Genomic DNA, 23333 nt, shown 5'->3' on the forward strand with positions numbered 1-23333 from the left:
CTCACACGCTAATAACCATCAACAGACCTCATACACGCCATTACCGGAGACAATGTGAACGCTAGGAGAGTATTGTTAACGGTAAAGGTGCGAACTTACTCACAGCATCGGTAAAGTAAAGTGTTAAATCGTTTCCACATACCCTACAGTCTCTCTCCGGCAGACGGAGACCTTATAAGCTCGGTGGGGCTCAGGCGGTCACGTGACTCCCGTCGGCCAATGAGAACGACGCTTGCATGTTTTGCTGTGCTTTTCTCGGAGAGGACAGAGCGACGAACGGCTGCGATGTTTTCAAAACCAGCGATGAACGTCACACAGCCGTAGGCTACGGTTAACGTACAATATATAGGAAAGAACTGTTTATATTCCGCAATATTCACACATAGCTGAACCTGAATGAGTCGGAGGGATACGCGTGGCCCAGTTTGAAGGTAAGCGCAACACAAGGTTTGTTGTTTGATTGCCTCGGATCATAAGGAGGTAAAAGCCCTAGTTAACGTTAGCCATCTGGCTAACGTCTACAGCGAGCAGGCTAACGGCAAGCTAACGTGAAGTAAACTGCGTTGGTAATTTGAATGTTATGTGTCTGCGTGGGCTCGCTATAGTTGTGTGCCACGTGCGTTACACACATTAAGTACTTTCTTCTTCCCTAACTGGGGTTTCACCCGTATAGCTCACCGCCTTTTTAGTAGCGAGAAAAACCAAAGAACGGTAGGAAAATGTCGGGGCGAAGCAGATTGAGCTGGGCTAGCCCCAGCCAGCGAGGCTGTGTCGGGCTGGAAACGAGCTCGCTAGCTAGCTAGATTAAGCGCTGGGGAGGGGGGACGTTGTGAGGGCAGTGAAGGGGCTGCAGTGGGCTTTTGTCTCAGGCTGTGCTCTCGTCTTAAACATTACCACTGAACATGAAACTCCAACACTCATACTCTTGGGCACAGAGTGACGAAACACAACCTGTTTACTTGTGTAACACAATTCAGGGCATACCGTCAATGATATGTTATGTTTACTAACCTAAGTTGAACATTTAAGCGCTCAACAACACATTGCTGTGCGTTGAAGGCACGAACACGAGCGACATTACCGTGAGGTGGGTGTTGTTGTCTGCAATGATCCAACCAACGCCACCGTTTATGTACACCCAGCGCAGTTAGTGGAATAATGCCCATTGTAAATCTAGTGTACATATATAGTCATATTTTGCTAATTCATACAAGGAACTAGCATAGCTTTGGTAACTAGGACCTTGCGCCTCCCAACCAATGACTGTGACATCTTGGGGGTGTGTTGCCTGATACAAAAGCTGCCTGTTTTTAGATGGCTGTCCGTGCAACGACCGCTCTGAACCAACAAAACGTCGACCTTAAATTGAGTTAAAGAGCTGTTCTGTAAATACGACATTTCTATACACTTGTATTTAGGCGTATAAAGGCATCCTATACACCACGCGCAGCACCAAATTAAATTGCTAGTATTTTAAATTACATTCATCATCATTTGAGTGCTATTAATATTGTGAGGGGGGATAAATATTTTGCCACGGAGTTATACATTCGACATAAATCTGCATACATGAACAATATAACGTAATACAAAACAAACGGTAGATTATTTGAACAGTATAACCACCGTATTCACATAGTGTGCTCAATACAACAGCATTCAGCCGTTGTCACATATGAACCCCAGACAATGTCAGGAGAATCAGGTGCCGACACAGTCTGTAGTTTCCCTTTTAACACATGTAGCACACAGCCAGAGATCCTCCGTGTCAGGTGTGTTCTCACTTACTGGAAATACTCTGTCTAGATTAGGCGAGTTGTGGCGCCTGGGTAGAGGTGCGGACTAATGACGATTACACTGCAGTGATGGAATCATTCATAATTTGGTCATAAACGACCAAGTCTCTTGCCGCTCCTTGAATCTGTCTTGACGATTCAGCATTGGTCCTTACCGATAGAAGTCACCATCTTTGTGTAAATCGCCCTTCTTTTTTACCCTCAGAGGTTTGTTTTCTTCAGGTTTGGGTGCGTGCATGATAGGAGCGTTGTCAGCACGCCCCACTGGCGCGCTGTGAATACTAGGCAGGGCAAACTTTGTTTGACGTGCTCACATTCAACCCGCCGAGTAATGTCTACATAATTTCAGGTCCGCGGTGCATGTGTGAAAGGGGCTTAAGTCAGGTCGGAAACATATTTCATGTCTTTTTATAAGGCAAAAACAGAGAGCTTAGATATGTACGACTAAGGTCGGATATTAACCTTTTCATCCCCCACCCAAGGTGGCAGGTAGATGATGTCTTTAGCATACTGGTGGCACAGAACAGCTCATCACAACATCATCAAACTGTAGCCAGTCTGTTGTAGCACTATTTCTCACAAAATTTTCTTTAACCATGTCTTTGTCCTCTGTCGGGCTTTTTTTCCACTCATGTGACGCATATCTGATTTGCTTTTGAGTGTGAACAGCACAAGTCGCATTGAATCTGACATTTTCGAATCAGAATTAAGCCACTTTAAAATGTGGTACCGAATCGGATACTTATCGGATTATTTTGAATGCGACTTTGATGTCATTCTGAATAGTGCTGTATCGATACACTAATCTCACGATACGATACACGATATTCAGCTCCTGGTACGATATATATCCATTATTCAGCCAACAATACAATTCGATACCATACAATACACTTACATCATTTTCTGCCTTTAGCGACATTAATAATTAACAGGTATTTCTCCCAGTATTTCTCATAAAAGCTAACATTAGTAGCAAGCTAACGTTGATAGTTTATACAACTTAACACAGACGTTGCATTCTGTGATTCTTTTGTTTTGCCTGAAGTTTTAAAATTCAAACAATATGACGATAATGTAACTGCGACAGCAGCAGCAGCAGGTGACGTGCTCTCTGTGTCATTTGAGGAGTGTGGCCGCTCGGGCATCTCGGTGGGAGAGAATGACTTTCTGCTCCTGATATTAATGCTCCAAAAAGTACATAGTTAAAAAGATTGTGCTCTCACTCATCTTCAATCGCTTGTCCCTGTCGGGGTTGCGGGGGGCTGGAGCCGATCCCAGCTGACATTGGGCGTGAGGCAGGGTACACCCTGGACAGGACGCCAGTCTATCACAGGGCACATAGAGACAAACAGAGACAGACAACCATTCACACACACATTCACACCTACGGGCAATTTAGAGTCATCAATCAACCTAACACCTGCATGTCTTTTGACTGTGGGAGGAAGCTGGAGAACCGGGAGAAAACCCACACAGACACAGGGAGAACATGCAAACTCCACACAGAAGGGCCCAACCACGAACCCTGCTGTGAGGCGACAGTGCTTACCACCACACACCGTGCCGCCATTAAAAAGATTGTGCACGAGTGTCAAATCTAGAGTCCCCGTCTCTGTTGGACAGACGGCTAGAAATGCTCTACAGCGACACTGGCGTCTGGGGGACCTAAACGCTCTTCCTGCAAAGCGAACGGGGGAGGGAATGGGCAGCGAGAAGATTATCAGGGGGATTTCAATGGGACTTGCGGCCAAAAAATTGATACTTCTTGTGGAAACAAAATATCGATTTATATCGCAGAATCGATTAAAAACCTACAGCACTGCACTGTTTTGTAAATGAATGAAAAATAAAGTTGATTGCAAAAAAAGTGTGTGCCACAGGCGGGAGCCAGGAACAGAATGAAAACAAACATGGAGCATAGCAGTGAAACATGCGGCCAGTGGAGGGATAGTGAAGTTTTAGACCTCATTAGTATTTAGGGTGACACTTTGGTGCAAAAAGTCCTATAGTAGCGGTTGCCGTTTCCATGTTAATTTCTGTAAACACTGTTGTGGTGTGACGTCATCAATGATCAACTGCGCATGTGGGTCACTTCAGGAGCGTCAGCTGTTCACACAGAAATCCGTAGGGAGGCCACATTTAAGACATAATGTGAACAGCCAAACAAAATATTGGATTTTAGCAATAAATCGTATTTCTGCAGACCTGCAGAATGGACATAGCCAAACATACACTGACGCACACACAAGCGAGAACGCCAGCCACACTGCAGCGCAATATTAGTAAAGATAGGGGACATCAGCCACTCTGCCGCTGCAACCAGTCAGATGCCTGCTCGTGTTAGCGAAACTGCTTTTAATTACATGACTGTTTTGGTACCTTTACCCGCCATGTGGCGCATAGTCCTCTCAGATTTACTGGCCAAACCGAAACTGCTTGCATTTGGCACTTGGCGAGTGTCAATTTCAGACCATGTTTACAACCATGCTGGGAATAGGAAGGCAGAGGTAACTGTTTTAAATTAATATTTCATCTCAACATGACACAGTTTATTTCTGCTGTGATCACAAGAGTTTGCATTTCTGTTGCTGAGCACTATTACATTCAAGGAGAAAAGCCCTATGTCAACTATACTGTTGTGGATATAGAATGATTATTCTATTATTCATGTTTAAATAATTTCCCAGTCTGGGATCATTAAAGTAATTCTATTCTATTATTTCATTAACTCAATGACTGTAAGAGAATTAGCTAGTTATGTTGACATCAACAATATTTCTCTTATAACCACAAATACTTCTTGGACCCTCTGTTATAGTTTATTTGAAATTAGCGTTTTATCAGTCCTAAAAGGTGTTATCATCCACAGGGAATTTGAGAAATGATCTTCTACATTCCTTCAGAAGAAAATTGCTTTGAAAGTCATCAAAGCCAACAAATATTTGACCATTTGCTATTATTAAATTCACCCCCTGTAATGATTGGGTGGTTGCATCAGTCGGTTTTCTTTGCCTGATTAGTCACCACATTCTCATAGGGTGTTTGCATGAACTCATTTTGTATGGAAAGAGTTGTCAAACAAAGTACCTTTGCAGAAAGAGAGTTTAGTAGGTTTTCATTTGGGCTAAAACTCCTGTACTTGCCTGGTGTTAACACCGTCCTGTGTGATCAAATCACAAGTGGGCAGCTCTTCGTACGTCTACACTAACCACGTGTGATCCGATGTCACTTACCCACTCTGTAAATAAACATGTATCTCTGTTTACATAGATATTTTTTCTTATTGTTGTGTGTGAATTTAAATATTACAGAAACATGTATCTGAACATACTTTTCTCTCTCAAACAGGTTGTGTGTAGTATGTTGGGGGGACTTTTATTGTGAAGAATTTATAGGAAATTGTCTATCTCTTCTACAGCTGCTCTGGCTTGTCAATAGCAATAGCAGGCGTTACAAAGAAAGTTTAGGAATATCTGTTGCAATATCCTACATATTCGTGAATTCTGTTACTTTTGATTAACCTTAAACATATGATTATTGTCCTGAGTACACACACTGCACTTCTGCGTTCACAGCTACATTACTTCATACTTCTCTCTCACTCTCACTCTCTCTCTCTCTCCATTTTTAACTCATTATCACACTTTGAACCAGAGACGAGGAAAGTGAACTGTGGTAGTTTACTTAGTGTTGAAAAAACCATCTTCATTACTTCCAGTCTTCCATGACGCATCATGTTTTGACATTACAAAGCACAAGACTTACTATCTTCCAAATTAAGTCCTTGATGACCAGGAAATACACAGGTCCTATAATTACAAAGTGTTAAGAAATAAGATTTTTTTTTTTAAACACACACTGGAGCTCATACTTGGGGAACAAGTTATTAATACTTAATTTATTCTGAAATACTGAAATTCTGTCCAAGCATGTTTTTTTTTTTAAAATAATCAGCGCACTTCAACAAAAACCTTTTATTTTGTTAAAAAAAAGGCTCAAGGGGAATCGGTTTAACGCTGCAGCTGGAGTTGCTCGCCAGTTCAGTGGTGAACAGGGTAAGGATCTGTCTCTGCACACAGTCTCGTCGTTTAAGACTTTCTGGACTGAAAGCCCACTCTGCAGTGACCAAACCTCTCATCAGCAGAAAGAATAAAAAGGCTAGACTTGCCTTTGCTGAGGAGCATGTTGTGTGGACAGAGGAGACCTGGTCCAGAGAACCTTCAGTGATGAGAATACGTTTAATTTATTTGGGTCTGATGGGAAAACATTATGTTCGGCGTAGGACTGGGGAAAGACTGGACCCAAAGTGTGTAAAGAAGTCAGTTACATTTGGAGGAGGAAGTGTCAGAATCCAGATCTAAAGCCCATCCTATAGCCCTAAGAAAACATTGTTTGTCTTCTGACACAGTAGTTACTGTTCTGATTTTGCTCACTGTTTTTTTTTTTCACAAAATGAAGTTTTTTGTTGAAGTGCCTTGAAAAAAAAAAGTGCCTCAAAAATTTGTAAATATCAGGGTTTTCTTTCCGTCACTGACAATATTTTTTAAATTTCCTACATGGGATTAGCAAGCTTTTCCTCACTGTTCCAACGTAATCGGATTTACCAGACATGGCTTTTGGGTCGTTTCCAGTAGGTATTCTTTAGTGTCAAACGTTTTGTGCAAATGTCTCAATACTCACAGCAGTTCCAAAACAAAAGGGGCATGAGAATGGATAAAGACATCACAATTTTTGCGTTGTTGAGGCCGATGTATATCCTTTTCCTTTCTGTCGTCTTTCTGAAATGTTGTGCTTTCTGACACTTAGTCTTTTGCCAGTTTGTAGATGTTTGACATTGAAATAACGGTAAATGTTTTAGCTGCCTTGTGTGTAGAAAAAGCTGTCTTTAAACCTCTGTGAAACTCAGAAGTGAAAAAATAGGATTGCATTCATTCCCACTTGTCCACATTAATATTGGGATTCATCTTACACCTATCTGCAGCAGTTTTAATAATTAAACTAAAACACGTGTTTCCATTTCAGCTGTGAGTGTTTTTACTACATGTCCCTGTCATTTACATTCACGCTTCTCTCCTAATGCTGGGGCGGGGTGCACAGCAGGGAGCTGCAGTCCACTAACTCGTTGCTCAAGTTACCATACTGCTCTGTTTCAACAAAATTGGGCTCAAAAAACATGCATGTAGGCTCATCACGGTTTTCTGAGTAGAGGAAGTCAGAATGGCCACTAGGCTAATTTAGGGCGCACTCACATTGTACATCTGTACCCAAACAGGTTTCACGGCTAAAGTCTAGTTCGCTTGACCAGTGTGAGTGCAACCGTGCCGCGCATAGTTGCGGAACGCTTGCCGGCCAAGGACCGTTTGGGAGAGGTGGGCTTTTGTAAAGCACGTTTGCACATGTAAGAGCACGAGTGTGCGCACATGTACGAGCACGAGGCCTACGGCGCTTCTGACATAATTTTATGTGCGCCTGTTCGGACATAGAAAAAGTGTTAACTGCAGATTTGGTCAGATGAAATATTCAAAAACAGTCGGACAAGACGCACAAAAACTCTGAGGTCTATGGAAAGATTTGTAAACAAAGCGACGCATAGGGCACGGTACGGATGGACAGTGTGAGTGCGCCCTTATACAGTGCTCACTAAAAGTGACCGGGCCATAGGCTGTATATAATGATGGACCACTTGATAGCTCCCCAAAAGTAAAACCAAAGCATCTCGATCGCCCCCGGTGGCCGGCTCTAGTAAAAAAAAAAAAGTCAAAGTAGACGTCCCAAAGATGGTCTCTGTCAATGTTATTCGTTTTTAACATGCTGATGTTTGGCCAAGTGTTGGTTTTAATTGGTTATTTGATTCTATAAAATTGGATGAAACGTCATTGATTGACAGCTGTGAGTATGGATGTAATTTTGTTGACGTGCCTCTACAGCCCAATCACAACTGCACAGACTCGGGTTTCAAAATGACAACATGCCAGCACCTCAGGGATATTCCTGCTTCATTTTTGTACTGCAGGAGGAAGTTCTTCTTTATATACAATCTATGGACCAGATTTGAAACCTAGGAGTAATCTTGGCTTCAAAGACTATATCGGCAGCATTGCTAATATTTCCAGAATCAGAGACTTTCTTTCCAAAATGGACTCGGAGCATCGTATGCATGGATGCATTTGTTATGAGCAGGTTAGATTATTGTAGGGTTGGACATGGATATTCTACTTTTCCGATATTCGTTTGTTGGGTAGCGATTTGGGTTTTATTTATTTTTTTATTTTCAAAACTCTAGAATATTAGAAACTTTAGAAAATAATGCCTGTTATTAAAGCGTCTTGCTTTCATTTATTGTCACTTTTCCGCTCTCTCTCAATAATGTTGGCCTTAAAAAATGTGCATGCAGCAGAGGAAGACCCCTAATTTATTAATTCCACTGAAATACTGCAGGGATGTGTGTAATTTTAATGACGATACAACACAGTTTACGGCCACACGTAATTCCAAATGTGCGTGGAGCTGCCAGTCTGGTTCATTCCTGATTCATTGCTTTCAAAGTATCCGTGTTTGACTCTGTTTGTCTCGTGATGTCACACAGTCTTTTCATTTGTAAAATGAGCAGGTTACAAAGATCAAGACTTGTTTTTTCTCTGCAAATGGCTCATTTTTGTCTTCTAGTCAGAAAGCAATTTTGAAAGCCTTTTAGTTGTGTTCTCAACATAGTAGTATTTTATACAGTAGTAAAATTATTAGTGTGATGAATTTATCAAAAAACTGGAAAAGATTAATAATGTAAATACTGATGGGACGTCGTTTGTCGCAACTCTGCTGTGGTGCTAGTTCAAAAAACGTTTACATTCAGCCAGGGAATCATGCGGTCAGTTTTAAATTAATATTTTCTTCGTATATCTTGATGACATTTACTGCTAACATTCATCCTCTGAACTCACCCGGATTCATTGTGTGATAAGTCTGGATGCACAAAAATCGGATTTTCCTCTCATTTCTGCCAGATCATAAAAATCAGATGAGGGAGGGTCTGCAGTCACATTAGTTTTGCACGTGCAGCCCAGGCAAAATACAAACGGAGAGGGGGACTGAGTTTGATGAACAATGCAGATGCATGTAAAGAAATACAGCCCCAAGAGACGCATAATGGCCAGTTTGATCTAAAGTATCTACCATTAACACAGTCTTTACAACCTGATGTCAAGTCACACTGAAATGGCAAATCTGCTGAATTAAGTTTGAACCCTTTCAAGATTTCCTGGCTTGGTAAACACTGGCACAGAAAGAGCCTACTGTATACTACAACTGGGGAACCATACCATGGCTACTACAGCCTTTCCAGACAGGCTTTAAGCCTCTTAATTAGAGAATAGGGTTATTGACCATGGCGCTGTAATGCAGCAACAGTTATGTAAGGACATACAGTATCCCATTGTGTTCTGTTTGAGGAGTTATTTCATTTTCAGCAGGATAGATTGGCTTTTCAGTTTTCAGGATGCATGGATACAAGGATGGGAATATCTAGGCACCTCACAATTCGATTCAGACGGTTACGATGCAAAACAATTAGCAATGCATCTTGGTGCATTTACATTTATTTCTGTACATAATTATTTTTTTTCTTACTGACTACTTGCTACTTTTAAAACATGGCGTATATGTAATAAGTCATATTCAGGGTTTTTCCTGGGTTTTTATGATGTTTAGGCACAATTTTCATATCTGTGTTGTCATCCCACAATTATTTGCATTAAGCTTAGTGGTTTCAGCCAGTGAGAGATCACTTATACTAAAGCAAGGTAGCTTGTCACTAAAATGATGATAGCTGGTCCACTTTAACATCCTGATAAATAAACATACATTTACTTTATATTATCTTTTTATTTATACAGTAAAAGATCGAAGAGTGTCAACTGGAAGGTTAGATGTGTCAACATATTTCCCAGCGTCACAAAGAAACATGAGAACAGTCTCTCCTCTTTTGTATTTTTTACCAGCAGCATTACTAACGTGTGCGTTTTATTCACATATTAAACACGTCCACTGACACGAGAAGGGCACTAGACACATACATATTTTTGTACACAGTTGTAGATGTTGAATTGCGTGTAATATGAAGGTAGCAAGCCTAACCGGGAGAGGCTTAGTCTTATAGTTGGTCTTCTAGGTCTAATCTGTCTGCCATCTTGCAGAACATCAGCAACACAGGCCTAATATAGATTCTAGCTATAACAAAGCTGTGAAAGTAGCAGCCTGTAACATACTACAAATGCGGTTCCTCTTTTCTTGTTTTGAGTGATCACACTTTGGCAGTACCTTCAGGGAAATCCCCCACAACGGTCACAGTTTTTGTTATTTTACTCGGTTTCTTCTTCTTGTTTAAGATTCATTCTAACTTTATCTCAAAGGTTTTAACATATAAAAAATATATAAATATACACTAAGTACAGTGCAGATCTCTGCCAGGTGTGTCTGGCGTTGTGCAGGTGGGAACAGGGAGTGCTGTATAGCAGCAAAAGTCTAAGATGCTGAGAATAGTGTTATGGTATTGTAAACGAGCATCCTGGGTTCACCCATCTGTATAAACTTAATAAGGAAATGATAAACAGGACGTGTCCAAACTTCTTAATTTCAACATTTATTTTTAGAACATTTTGGTATTTACCTAACACTAACCCAAAAAAATACAACCCCTCTATCTCCACTCCCAAACAAAGAGTCAAATATCACTTTATTGTTCTTCAGGCTCCGTCACAGCCAGCGAAGATAGCAAAAACAGGGATTTATTCATGTCGTATCGTGGCTAACTTGTGAATTATAACACTTGGGTATAGAATTAAGCTGCTGATGCTCTAGTTCAAAATGAGACCAGACTTTTCTGTGAATGTCAGTTATTGAGATATACAAAGGTCAAAATGTGTCCTGCAACTGTTACAGACTTGGGGCCTACATTGGTACCATGCCCTAGCACAAATCACGGCCAAAGTCTAGTTCGTTTTACCAGTGTAAGTACAAGTGTGCTGTGCCTAGGCCTAGGACGTGGCCCAGTTGAGAGAGGTGGACTTCAGTAAAGCAGGATTGCACATGCACGAGCACTGGCGGCAGTCGTGAGACTATTTATATGCGACTATTTATATTCTGCCTTCATTTTTTGTAATTTTCTCCCCGTGGTATCAAAAATGGTATTGAGTATTTTCCTGGGTATTGATATCGACTTTGAAATTCTAGTATCGTGACAACCTTCACACACACGCACATGCCAACGACCGAATGTCAGGGATAAAAGATCCCACTACGCAGAGAGCCAGTGGCAGGAATCAACTGTTTCCTATATTCCAGACATCTTAAATCTGTGTCACTTTCACTTAAATTGTAGACCACATTTATTGTTTTTGCAGTTCAAACAAGACTGTGAAAGCACCAGCGCCTTTATGAAAAAAAAGTGCCTCTCGCCAGGCATCTGCAGTTGGCTCCCTCAGCCAAATATCTGCGTCTTCCAGAGGCCAAGCAGTTTGTGTGTGTATGTATCTTTTGTGGGAAGAGGGTGGAGTCTCCTGATTACACAGCATGTGCTAGCCTTTGCCAGCAGCTGAATGTGTTGTTTTTGTTTGGTATGTTGAGTGTGTAACGGCTGAAGTTGCCTCGATAAACCGCCATGTGCTTTTAAAGACTGACAGTGTGAGAGCCTGTGACCTTCCTGCAGGTGAATACAGCATGACAATGCAAAAGGAAGGAGGAAGGAAAAGCTGGGTTGCTATAATACAGCGCTCTGGGTTTCAAATTATTCATGAGCCCCTAAAGCTAGTTTTTGTTTCTTTTGTTTTCTTCAGATTTGCTGAAATTGTCAGCACAATGAGACAGACTCTGTTTGCATCTAATGGCACCTGCTAGTTTCCACCACGCCCAAAGAAATAAAACCATACGACTAAATATTTTGTTAATGTAGCCGGACAAATGCTTTTATTTTACAACTAAATGGTACTCTAAAATATGTTTTTAAAAACACAGTATGCAAGAACTAGGCAATGCAGTAACAGAAAATCGAGTCATATTTGATCAGCGCTGCCTAGTTACAGTTTGATCAGAGTTCAGAGCAGTCATTGACGCTGGTCAGCCTCTTAGGCTCTGATTGGTCGATGGTCAGGTGCAGTAGATCTAACAGATGACATCAGGAGCAGACAGAGAGAGGTAGAACAACATTACTTTTGCTGTCGGGATATAGTGACAGTTTCAGGTAATATGAAACAGAAAACAGTTACCAACTTCAGCTGGAAGGTTGTCTTTTTTTATGAATGATCAGTGAGAGCTTCAGTATTTTGTTTTTGTGGGGGTGCATGACAATGGGCATTTGCTTAGCATTCTTCACGACATACTGATGCCAAAGGATAGCTTGTTTACTCTGGCTCCTATACTGATGACCCTCCTGCTGCAAAATGGATAAATGAGTATTTCATTCACAGGGCAATTTCTGTGCATGTCTTTCATTGGATTTCCTCATTTTATGCTAGTAGACATTTGTCTGAAATGTTTCCATAATTAGCCAATAATTTCTTGAGTTATGGAAAAAAACAACAGTATTGTGAGGATCTTTGACCTCCAAAATATAACATTCATCCAAGTCCAAGTGGATGTTTATGCCACATTTTGAAGATCCCTTAACGTATTCCTGAGAATGAGACAGACTTGTGACCTTGACTTTTTATATGTAAGGAAAACCTGAAAAAATGTGTTCAAAGATCATTTAGCATCATTAGCCCTTAGTAGCTATGTTTAGAATCAGAATCAATCAGAATCAGAATACTTTATTGATCCCCGGGGGGAAATTCTTTTGTTCGAATGCTCCGTGCACAGTAGAAACAAGCCATAAAGATGAATAAGTAGAAATAAAATAAAGTAAGGATTCAAATAAAATACAATTAAGATAAATCTAAAGTAGCTAATAAATAGCCAATAAAATACAGTACAAATAAATAATAAACAATCAAGTAAACAATCTGAGGTGAGTGTGAAAATAAAATCTGAGATATACACACTGTACAATTAGGTTGTTATGGCAAATGAAATGAAATGAGAACAGATATTTATATTTTGTTTTGTTTTGTTTTGAAGTAGTCAAGAGTCCGGTAATTAAAGAGATGAGTTGTACAGTTTAATGGCCACAGGTAAGAATGACCTCCTGTGGCGCTCAGTGGTGCATTTAGGAGCAATCAGTCTCTGGCTGAAGGTGCTCCTCAGTTCAGCCAGAGTGTTGTGGAGAGGGTGAGAGCCATGCTGCAGTATCGCCCGCACCTTCAACAGCATCCTCCTGTCTGACACTGCAGCCAAGGTGTCCAGCTCCACCCCCACAATGTCACTGGCCTTTCTGATCAGTTTATTGAGTCTGTTGGCATCTGCAACCTTCAGTCTGCTGCCCCAGCACACTACAGCAAACATAAAAGCACTAGCCACCACAGACTCATAAAACATCCTCAGCATGGTCCGACAGATGTTGAAGGAGCGGAGCCTCCTCAGAAAATAGAGGCGGCTCTGTCCCTTCTTGTAAAGGACTTCAGTGTTCTTAGTCCAGTCCAGTTTATTGTCAATGAACACCCCCAGATATTTGTAGTGTTCTACAATGTCCACGTTATGCCCCCGGATGGAAACTGGGGTCACTGGTGTCTTTGTCCTCCTCAGATCCACCACCAGCTCTTTGGTTTTTGCTGTGTTGAGCTGCAGGTGGTTCAGCTCACACCATGTGACAAAGTTGTCAACCACAGCCCTGTATTCAGCCTCCTCACCCTTACTGATACATCCCACTACAGCAGAGTCATCAGAAAACTTCTGAAGATGGCAAGACTCTGTCTGGTAGCTGAAGTCCGTGGTGTAAAGGGTGAAGAGGAAAGGAGAGAGAACAGTCCCTTGTGGTGCGCCAGTGCTGCTAACCACTGTATCTGACACACAGTGACGCAGGCGCACGTACTGTGGTCGACCAGTGAGGTAGTCCACAATCCAGGAAACAAGGGGGGGATCCACCAGCATCGCCGTCATCTTGTCACCCAGTAGAGCAGGCCTGATGGTGTTGAATGCGCTGGAGAAGTCAAAGAAAGTGACCCTCACAGTGCTCCTCGGCTTGTCCAGGTGGGTGTAGGCACGGTTTAGCAGGTAGATGATGGCATCCTCAACTCCAATCCGGGGCTGATAGGCGAACTGCAGGGGGTCCAGGTGTGGCCTGACCATAGGCCTGAGCTGCTCCAGGACGAGTCTCTCCAGGGTCTTCATGATATGAGACGTCAGTGCCACCGGTCGGTAGTCTGAGAGACCGCTGGGCTGCGGCGTCTTTGGCACTGGAACGAGGCAGGACGTCTTCCATATCACAGGGACCCTCTGGAGGCTCAGGCTCATCTCGAAGACGCGGTGTAGAACTCCACATAGCTGTTCGGCGCAGGCTCTGAGAACCCGTGGACTGACACCATCAGGGCCTGCAGCCTTACCGGCGTGGAGTTTGCTCAGTTGTCTCCGTACCTGAAGCGGTGTAAACTGTGCAGGTTGAGCAGGGGGAGGTTTGAAGTCCAGAGTGAGACAACATGTGGCTACAACTGTGTCACCGTAAAAGCCCTCCAGTCCAATAGTTACTACCTCATTAAAGAGCTGACTATTAACATTTTGAAATAGTTTCAGGACCAGGGTTTGTACATGTGAATAGTTTTTTCCCCCAGTATCAGCCGTTTCCTCAACACATAATCTGAAATCACAATAAAGAAGGTTACTTTTTTAATCTAATATGGTGTTATTGTCTCCTCACGCTTAGTTCACCTAAGTGTTAAATGTGAGCTTGTAAAATGGTAAAATGAAGGCAAAAGCTCAAACTCCTGATTTTAAAGCGAATATTCACAGCAAATAATTCCACTTGACGTAGAAGCTCATCTCTCTCTCATCTCTTACGACTGTAGTGCATGGTTTTTCCCTGCTGTCATACCACTAAGGCACTCTAGCTAAGCATTTTTGTGTTGATTTTTTTATTTTTTTAGAACAAGGACCCCTTATCTGACAGAGCATGGACCCCCTTCTTCTCATGTTGTTTAAAGTTGTTACATATTAAGCTGGGAGGACTGTAACATGTAGGGCGATCGAACGTCTATGTGCATACCCTTTTCATGAATACAATATAAAGTTATTAAAATAATATTCATTAACATATTCATATTTACATACATGTGGAAGGTACAGGGAATCCTTAAACTGAACTGTGTCTGTGCATGGCTGCCTTATCTCTATAGGCCAATAAGCAGGCCATCAATGTTGTTACGTTAAAAGTTTTATTTTCTTCATTAGTAGGCTGTTTTTATATTTACTAATAATATGCTTGATTCATGTGAATATTCAGATGTATATAAAAATACATACTATAATTTGGAGGCCCTCCTGCAGTAATCCCGTTGAAGATTTCTGGTCTAAACGATGCAGTAACAAGTAAAGCCCATATTATTTCTTGGTAAAAGAAAAGCTGAACTGCTATTTACCATTTTAAAATTGAGTCCTTTTCCTTTTGTTTTGTTTTTTAGCAAATGATCATTCTGGTCAGTATAGCATTGTGCAACAAGAACATGGGGAGAAGTTCAGAGTATGTTCATTTTGTTTGGTACTAAGGTTCAAAATAAAGTAGTAGAAGTTAACCTGCTGAGGGAGTCCTGTAGAGAGCAGGTTATGACTTGTTTATCTGTATAATCTTGACAGCCTGATGGTTGATACACTGAAATGAAACGGTTTCTAATCTTCATGCTGCATGACTGTTGATCCAAGACTTTGTTTGCTCAGTATTCTGTTTATTCTATCCAGTCTAAAGACGGCGACGCTGTGTCAACTTGTATACGCCGCCCTCGCCGAGGCTTACTGTGGCACTGCAAAGCTGTGGTTTTGGCACAGCTTGGGCAGCCATGTGTCGCGCTTGTGATCGGATCATCATCTCATCAAGCCTAATAGGATGTGGCAGGTGTAGATTGAGTCATGTCTTGAATGTCGTGATGAAAACTGACACATCTCTCTCCATGGTTTATTTTTCAAACTGAGACCTGGTGGTTGCTCATGTGTACCCAGTATATTGGGGATGCCTTGGGGTTGTAACACCTCGTTAAAGATGTGTTTTGTTTTCTAGTCATATAGGTGCCTTCAGGGACCAAACTATTTTATTGTGTTGACTCTTGCTAGGTGCAAAAGATGGGAAATCACAGTTTTGATGTCTGCTCGTGTTCTCATCATCCCATGAGTTGAAAAGTGACCAATCTTTGAGAAATCCTATTTGTTTGCCTAACACTGACGCTTTTCAAGAAACAAATACAATGAAATAAGCGTATTTCTGAATTGGTTTCTCCATTCTACTCTTGATACTGAAGTCCTTGAAAGCTTAACAGCAACGCTTCCTCAGTGTTTGGTCCAACCATGTGAGCTTGGCGCTGTGGTGGAACAAGACCCACGCCTAGGTCCTAACCTTTGCTCTAATCCCTCCCGCGTTCCCTCTCCCCTCCCTTTTTAACCCACAATCAGCAGTAAAGGCTTCATTGTTCTTGTCCACTGCTGGGTATCTGATCGTTAACCTACATTCAGAGGGGTGGTGGTAGGCTTCTTAAAGCTCTCGTACTCTTTTGGACCAATTAAATGGGCGTGTTTCAGTGGACTGGGACCTTATTCTGTTGCTAGTAAACTTAACCCTATTTACGCCTGTGGCCTACAAATGTTAGGCTATTTTATGAGGTTTTTGATTTGTGTGCAAGCCATTGCCCAAAGTCTCTCCTTTGAAAGTTTAGGGCTATTCCTGTTTTTATGGAAGCTATTAAGTGATGACTAAGGCTGTGAAACAGTTCAGCACTCAATCTTACATAAGACTACAATTTTAGGACACATACAGTACATTATGTCTAGGTCTTATGACAGCTTAATGCTTGGATTATTATGAATTAAGCCAAAAAATGGTCCTTTAAAGTATTTTTGCCACACTAACATGATTTGTCCTCATTAAAATGGAAGAGTTTGCTGTGTTACACTAGATTTGGGCAGAAAATCTACCATTTGGTACACGTGTTCCCATCAAAATGACCATTTTGACAATTTAACCAGGTGATTTAATTTTGAGCACTCACCACTCGCTGGTGCCTCGATAAAAGTTATCAGCTTCTGTGAAATTTGGGCAGCATTTGTCTTGTGCCTGTTGAGACATCTACTCACCATTAATGGCAGTGGTAGCCCGTGCTTTTCCCATGTGGGGGAGGTTGAACCAGAGCCTCTCCTCCTCTTCCCGTGAACATAGCTGGCTGTAACCAAACCACCACTGGAAGGCCAGACACTCCGGTTGGAGGAGGCGTGTTTCGTCTGTCTGGGGTTAGGGTAGTGAGAGGTGAACAGACGCCTTGAGGCATCCAGTGTCACTTGTTGTTTGGTTGTCCACGTTGAAATAAATACAGATGACCCAGTGACGAGAACAAGAGAGCTACACCTTTTCTCTATCTGAAATGTTGTGCTTTTGAATTTGAAAGACAGTTAAGACAAAAGGATGGCATGACTGTGGCTAAGTAATATATAAATAGATGAGTGTTTATTTTTATTGTGTATTTTCAAAAGTAATTTGCGGGTTTGTGATTTTTGGCCCTTTTACTCTTGTGTATGGTATGTACAATGTAACAAGCACAGCAAAAACTGACCTGGTTTACATATTACTACAGGGTTATTGCTGAAACAAACTCTTATTTCCATGCATAATTATATTGTTAAATAAATCCTTTGCTCCATCAAATATCAAATGCATAAATAATACTCTCACAATTTACCAGATCTTTTAATTCAATGTTTCTTTTGTAAATTGCTTAATTTAACAGCCACAAACCTAATGTTCAATTTATAAAGACATTAAGAATGAATTCATCCAGCATTTATTTGATGTTTTTACATGATAAATAAATTAACTGAATAATTCATCATAAAAATGGAATAGATACATCTTCCATAATTTAAATGTAATAATTTGGATTACTGGCATGTTGAAGAATAGGATTATCTATTTATTATGTGTTAAAAGGAAAATAATTGGCCTGGACATTTCTAGAGCACATAACAGATTTGGCGTAGACGGTGCTTGCATTTGTATTTATACGTTGTAGGCACATAAATTGGTCAATAAAGCTGAATGCTGTTAGTCTGTGTTTGTATGTGTGATCAGGTTGAAGATGGCTGGCTGTTTGCTGGGTATTGTTGCCTTCCCTTCCCCTCTCCCGTAGTCTCAGTAATAGGGCCTTTGCGCCTGGCTTTGTCCTGCTACTCATTAGGGAGTCGAAGGAAGAGAAGAAGGCGGAGGAGACGAGGGCTGGGAGTAGATGCGCAGCTGAGAGAGACCTCCCCCATCATTTAGCCTGACGGCATACAGGACCACGTCCACGTGACCAGCTGTTTACTGTCGCAGCAAGCGTAGTGTGTCTCCTTGAGTGTGTTACGGGGTTTGCCTGCCTCCAATTGAAGGAAAACCTGACTCTGGCTTTAATGTCGACATCAGATATTCCTCCGAATAATCCACTTGGTTTTGTTTCTACTGGGCAAAAAAAATTAAACATTTTATTAGAGCTTGTTTTCTAGTCTTTGTGGGAGGCCAGGGGAACATCACATGGGTTTTCAACATGGTGTGTGTGTGTGTGTGTGAGTGCTCACAGCAGGCAGTACTCTGGATCTGTAGTGGAGTAATATTGTTGCTGCTGCTGCTGGTGGTGGTGGCGTACTCTGCGCACTGTGTCAGGCTCCGTGCTATTCTTAGCCCTCTTCCCTCCCTGTCCCATCCTGCAGTCTGTGGATCAGGTTACTGTACTGTGTGTGCTCTTCATCTGTCCCAGCTACACCACCACCACCACCACCACCACCACCACACTCTTTACCACCCCCAACTCCTCAAACCCCCAAACCGCTGCACTCACAAAAGGACATGCAGTGAAGCAGCCGCTCTGCTGTCAGGGCCAACATGCTCCAGCACTACAGGGAAATGGTTGTTATTGTTATTAGTCAGGAACCAGTGGAGTTAAAGTGCAGGAACACCAGGCTATAAGTAAATACAGAAACATCTGCTTCTCAGAGGGACCAGCAGTGCAGTTAGTGCACTTTACTTGGGATTGCACTGACTTGGTTCAGTCATTGCAGGTTGATATTTAGAATTTGAAAAATTCCAACCCTTATTTTTCATCACAATTTATTTCCAGGTTTAAAGAAACACTGTCGGGTTTTCCCCCAGGAAAAAGTTACCTAGTGGCAAGGTTCAACTTAGGCCTAGTGGTTGACACCCCCCCCCCCCCCCCCCCCCCCCCCACCCCCTCCACCAGTGAGCTACTAGGCTAGCAATAATACACAAGTGGCAGTCCTTGGTGTTATATTTTTAGGCCACATAATCTGAAAAGTAAATTGACCTCCAGCCCTGATGGCCACCATGCTTTGGTCATCAACCCAAGTGGTTACAGTAATGTGGCTACATGGCAAACAGAATCTAGTCACATTTCAGTGGCCTGGACATGGTGTAATATATTTTTAGACTACAATTAGTCTGTTAATTAGGGCTGCAAATAATAATTTACATTATTGATTTTAATACTAATAATGTTTTTGTGTAGCACTTTTCTCAGTCACTTAAATCTGATCATTTTCTCAAACATGCTGTTAATGATTGTCTAAAAAACATCAGAAAATGGTCAAAATGACCTAATGACATTTGCCTAGGTGACTTCTTTTTAGTCTCTTTTTTTTGTCCAACTGGCAGAAAATAATTGGAAGATGAATAAATAGAGAATAATCATGACTTGCAGCCCCATTATATATTGTTTTGTCTGTTCTGTCATCTCCTTGGATGCTGAATTATTTACCACATCACTGACTTTGAGACTGAGGCAACCAGCCATCTCGTGTGTCTCTGGTGTCACATCTCTTGTCTGTCGTACATCTCTCACCCTTTTACTGTTGTGATTTTGCGGTTTGATAGTCTGCTTCATTGGAAATAAGTGGGTTTAGGTAAATGTTGCTATCCTTGTTTTCATTATCCAAGATCCAGTGTCAAACTAATTCCAGCCTTTGTCTCTTTGAGCTGTAGTACTCATCAAGGCAGGGCTGGATCTAGACTTGAAACGGGCCAAGGTTAATGGCCTAGCTTGCAGGGGCTTATGCAGTCCTGAGCTGCTCATGAAACGGCAGTGAATGAGAATGCCAAACTGGCGTGTACCCAAATACCTCTGTAATTATAGTCACACCCTCCTCGCCTCATCTCTGGGCCAAATTGGAGTCCTGTCAGCGTTTGTTTTCTGGTCTGGTCCCGGGCTGTCCATACCGCTTTAATACCCCCCTCACAGTAGCCTCTTTACACTAACGTGTTCTCTGTTGGCTGCTGAATTCTCCCTTTCAGCTGCCTGAATGACGGTGCTGCTGCATACCGGCTATCTGCTGACTAATGATGGACCTCTCACTGACCTCAGTTCAGCAGCAGGGCTGTGTGTTGGGAAAACGAAACCGGTCAACAATTACAACTATTACTTAGGATCAGCAAAGGTTGTGAAGGTATCTGAAGAAACAAATGTTGGATTCCTTTAAGAAGTCTACTCTTCCTATCACATTCTCAAGGAATCCCCTATTCTGAAAATCCAAGTTAAACTGAGACCCAGTTAAACTTGCATACATTTAAAAAAAATGTCCACCATAACGAGTTGCAACAGGAGCAGTTTCCTGCTCTGTTAACACCTTTGTCTTAGTTACTTTACGTTTAAGCCTTGTGGCTTACGCTTTAATCCTCGATATGCTGCATAATTCTTCCAGGTGAAGGTGATGTGTATGAAATGCCAGAACATGCTTGTTAATGTCTTGACGATATCTCCTGTGGTCTGTTACTATCTATTTAGCTTCACTGGTAGTGTACTGTCATGACAGTGTGTTGTCTGTTTTATCAGACTTGCATGTTTGATTCTCAAGTCAAAAGATCTGTAATTTAGTCCAATGACCGCATTATTCACTATTTTCTGACATTTTATCGGCCAAACAATCAGTTGAATGAAATTTATCATTAGTTGCGGACTTACTGATGATGGACCTCATTAGTGGTTTAGCAGCACGGCTTTTCATTTTGACATTATGCCTGTTTGTGTCCTGTCAGTTTTGACCCCTTAGATGTATACGGGCCCTCAGAAGAAATAAAGCTGTAGGTAACCAGGCTGAGTTATGTCAAAAGTTGTTTTCAAATTGTGATTTCTTCCTCACAAAAGCTCTTGATGTACAATCTTATAAATGGCCTCGTTTGAGCTAAAATAAGTTGGGTTAAAAACATAAAAAACTTAGTTTCTTTACATTAAATACACCTAGGATGGCGACATGCAATTATTCACCCGATTATTATATTCATTTTGCGGTTTAGAAAATGTTAGAAATGACTGGAAAATGGCTGTTCCAATGCCCAAGAGTCCAAGCCCCAGGTAAAACCAAGAGATGTGTAATTTACTGTCATGAAAGACTTAGAAAACAACAAATATTTAGATTTGAGAAACTGGAACCAGGGATTTAAAAAAAGACAAGCTAAGGATAAATCAATTACATTAATGATTTAATTGAAGCAACATTCGTCCCTGATAAAGGGAAACAAGCTTCTGATTCTTCTTGCTTCAATTAGGAACATTTTTACTCTTTAGGTCACCCCCCGTAGAAGGCCTATCTGCTGTGTGAACAACTCTCTAAAAAAAGAATCTCATCTTATTGATTCATAGTAAAGTTAACTGAATGCATATTGAGTAATGGGGCTGTCCCGTTTATTTTTGAGGCTTTGCAACTTACAGTGGCTCTCAGGTTTCCTAATGTAGAGCTTTATGCGTGCGGTACTTTCATTCGGCTCACGAAATGCTGTTTCTGTAAAACCAGATGGCATGCTGTTTGTGAGAGAGCGTGTAAACAAAAAAAAAGAAGCAGGTAAAGTTCATCGACAGTGCACGAGAAAGAGGAGCTTGTGACTGAAAACGGCCGCCTTCATGTGACAAGATAACTGACACATGCCATGTCGGCTTTGTGCACATGTTCAGCTGAGTGTTTTACTCGCTCCAGTCACTGCTGCGCCCACAGTGCACCCATTGACTCTGCTGCGTGTATTACTACACAGACACAAACCACATCAGAGAGAACCTCGGTTATACTGATGAGTCGACCATAATCACAACATGCAGAGGGACGTTTTCCTCTCCGAAGCTAAAGAGTCCCTAAAGCTGTGATTCATGCTGCATTCTGTACTTGTTTCCTGCTTGTTTTTAGGGTCTTTTCTCAAGAAGTGTAATGGAAATTTCAATAAAAAAATCCCTAATTACTGATCCACTCGACATACATCCTGAAACGCAGCTGAGTTACACTTTGTAGCAGTGCCATTTTATGCACCGTCACGCCGCTCCTCTCTGGGGTGAAGTGATTTTTCTTTGCTTGGCTCGTGTTTCCTCTGTGAAGCGAATATTTCCCGAAAGCCAAGCCTCCTTAAGTCTCTGAGAAGAATTACATTTTACCTGTATTTAAGTTTAAAGAAACACTACATTCAGTCATTCAACCAGACTGAAGTGGCGATGTTATAATCCCTCTTGTTGTTTTCTATCTCCAGGTGCATGATGAACCTACTGTGCTGTAGCTGTCGCAGCTAGTCAGGTGCCACACCATGGCCAAACCTGGGAGCGACAAAGATGGAGCCATGGTGGATAAGCAGGCGGGGAAGAAGGTATGTGAACACCGACGAAGAATAGACAGAAGAAAACACTTAAACAAGAATTATACCAAATTCATTTTTGTGTTTTCACTTTGCCCTATGCCGCGTTCAACAAGTAATAAATGTTGAGAGCTCCATGAAACTTTCTTTTCATTCTGATCTAAACCATACAGGTAATTTAACAAAAAACTTACATCCCAAATCAAGGCTTAAAATTCATTTTGGATCCTGAAACCAGCAGTCGACCAAATAATCTTACCTCATGGATCATAAGACATAATCGTCATCAGTTGTCTTGGAATTGAGGATGTTTAAACATGCAATTTGTCAGAGCACTTTTTGGACACTTGTCCATGTTGTTATAAAAATGGAGGTTCGAAGTTCATTTGTGACCTTGGAACCAGCAGTTGACAAAACCGTCTCACCTCAACATTCATTTAGAAGCTGCTCTGGATCCCATATCATCTTCCCTGGGGCTTGTATTTGAATACTTTAATTGTGATTTGTCATTTTTTACCTCAGGTGTTGGCTGTAATGTTAGCCGTTTTGGCTTAGTTGCTGTTAGTTACTGAGGGCTGTGAGATTCAAGCATGGTGAAGCAGATTAACTCTTTATCAAGATGCCTCTGGGGGAAGTTCTGACTAAACAGAAAGCCCGTGTTTTAAGTCTTGGAACTTTTTTGAACCTGGGCACCTCTTGATTGGTGATGGCAATAACGTTTTCATTCACAGACATTTGTAAATGTCTCTGCAATGTGAAGTGCGGCTTGTAAACACACTGGTTAACCACTAACAGAACAGTAGATATGAGTTTTAGATAATCGCATC

The 23333-nt window shown here is 41.6% G+C and overlaps 1 protein-coding gene across 1 annotated transcript in view; it reads left to right on the top strand.

The window, feature by feature from the left end:
* Positions 1–308: 308 nt before the first annotated feature.
* Positions 309–23333, top strand: part of ankrd12 (ankyrin repeat domain 12) — a 39589-nt gene continuing 16564 nt past the window's right edge. Inside the window, exons 1-2 of the mRNA XM_083928231.1 lie at positions 309–431; positions 22405–22518. Coding sequence (XP_083784357.1) covers positions 22459–22518 — 60 coding nt within the window. The 5' untranslated portion in view covers positions 309–431; positions 22405–22458. The remainder of the gene's footprint in view (positions 432–22404; positions 22519–23333) is intronic.

Source organism: Echiichthys vipera, assembly GCF_963691815.1.
Source record: "Echiichthys vipera genome assembly, chromosome: 15".
Classification (NCBI taxonomy): Eukaryota; Metazoa; Chordata; class Actinopteri; order Perciformes; family Trachinidae; genus Echiichthys; species Echiichthys vipera.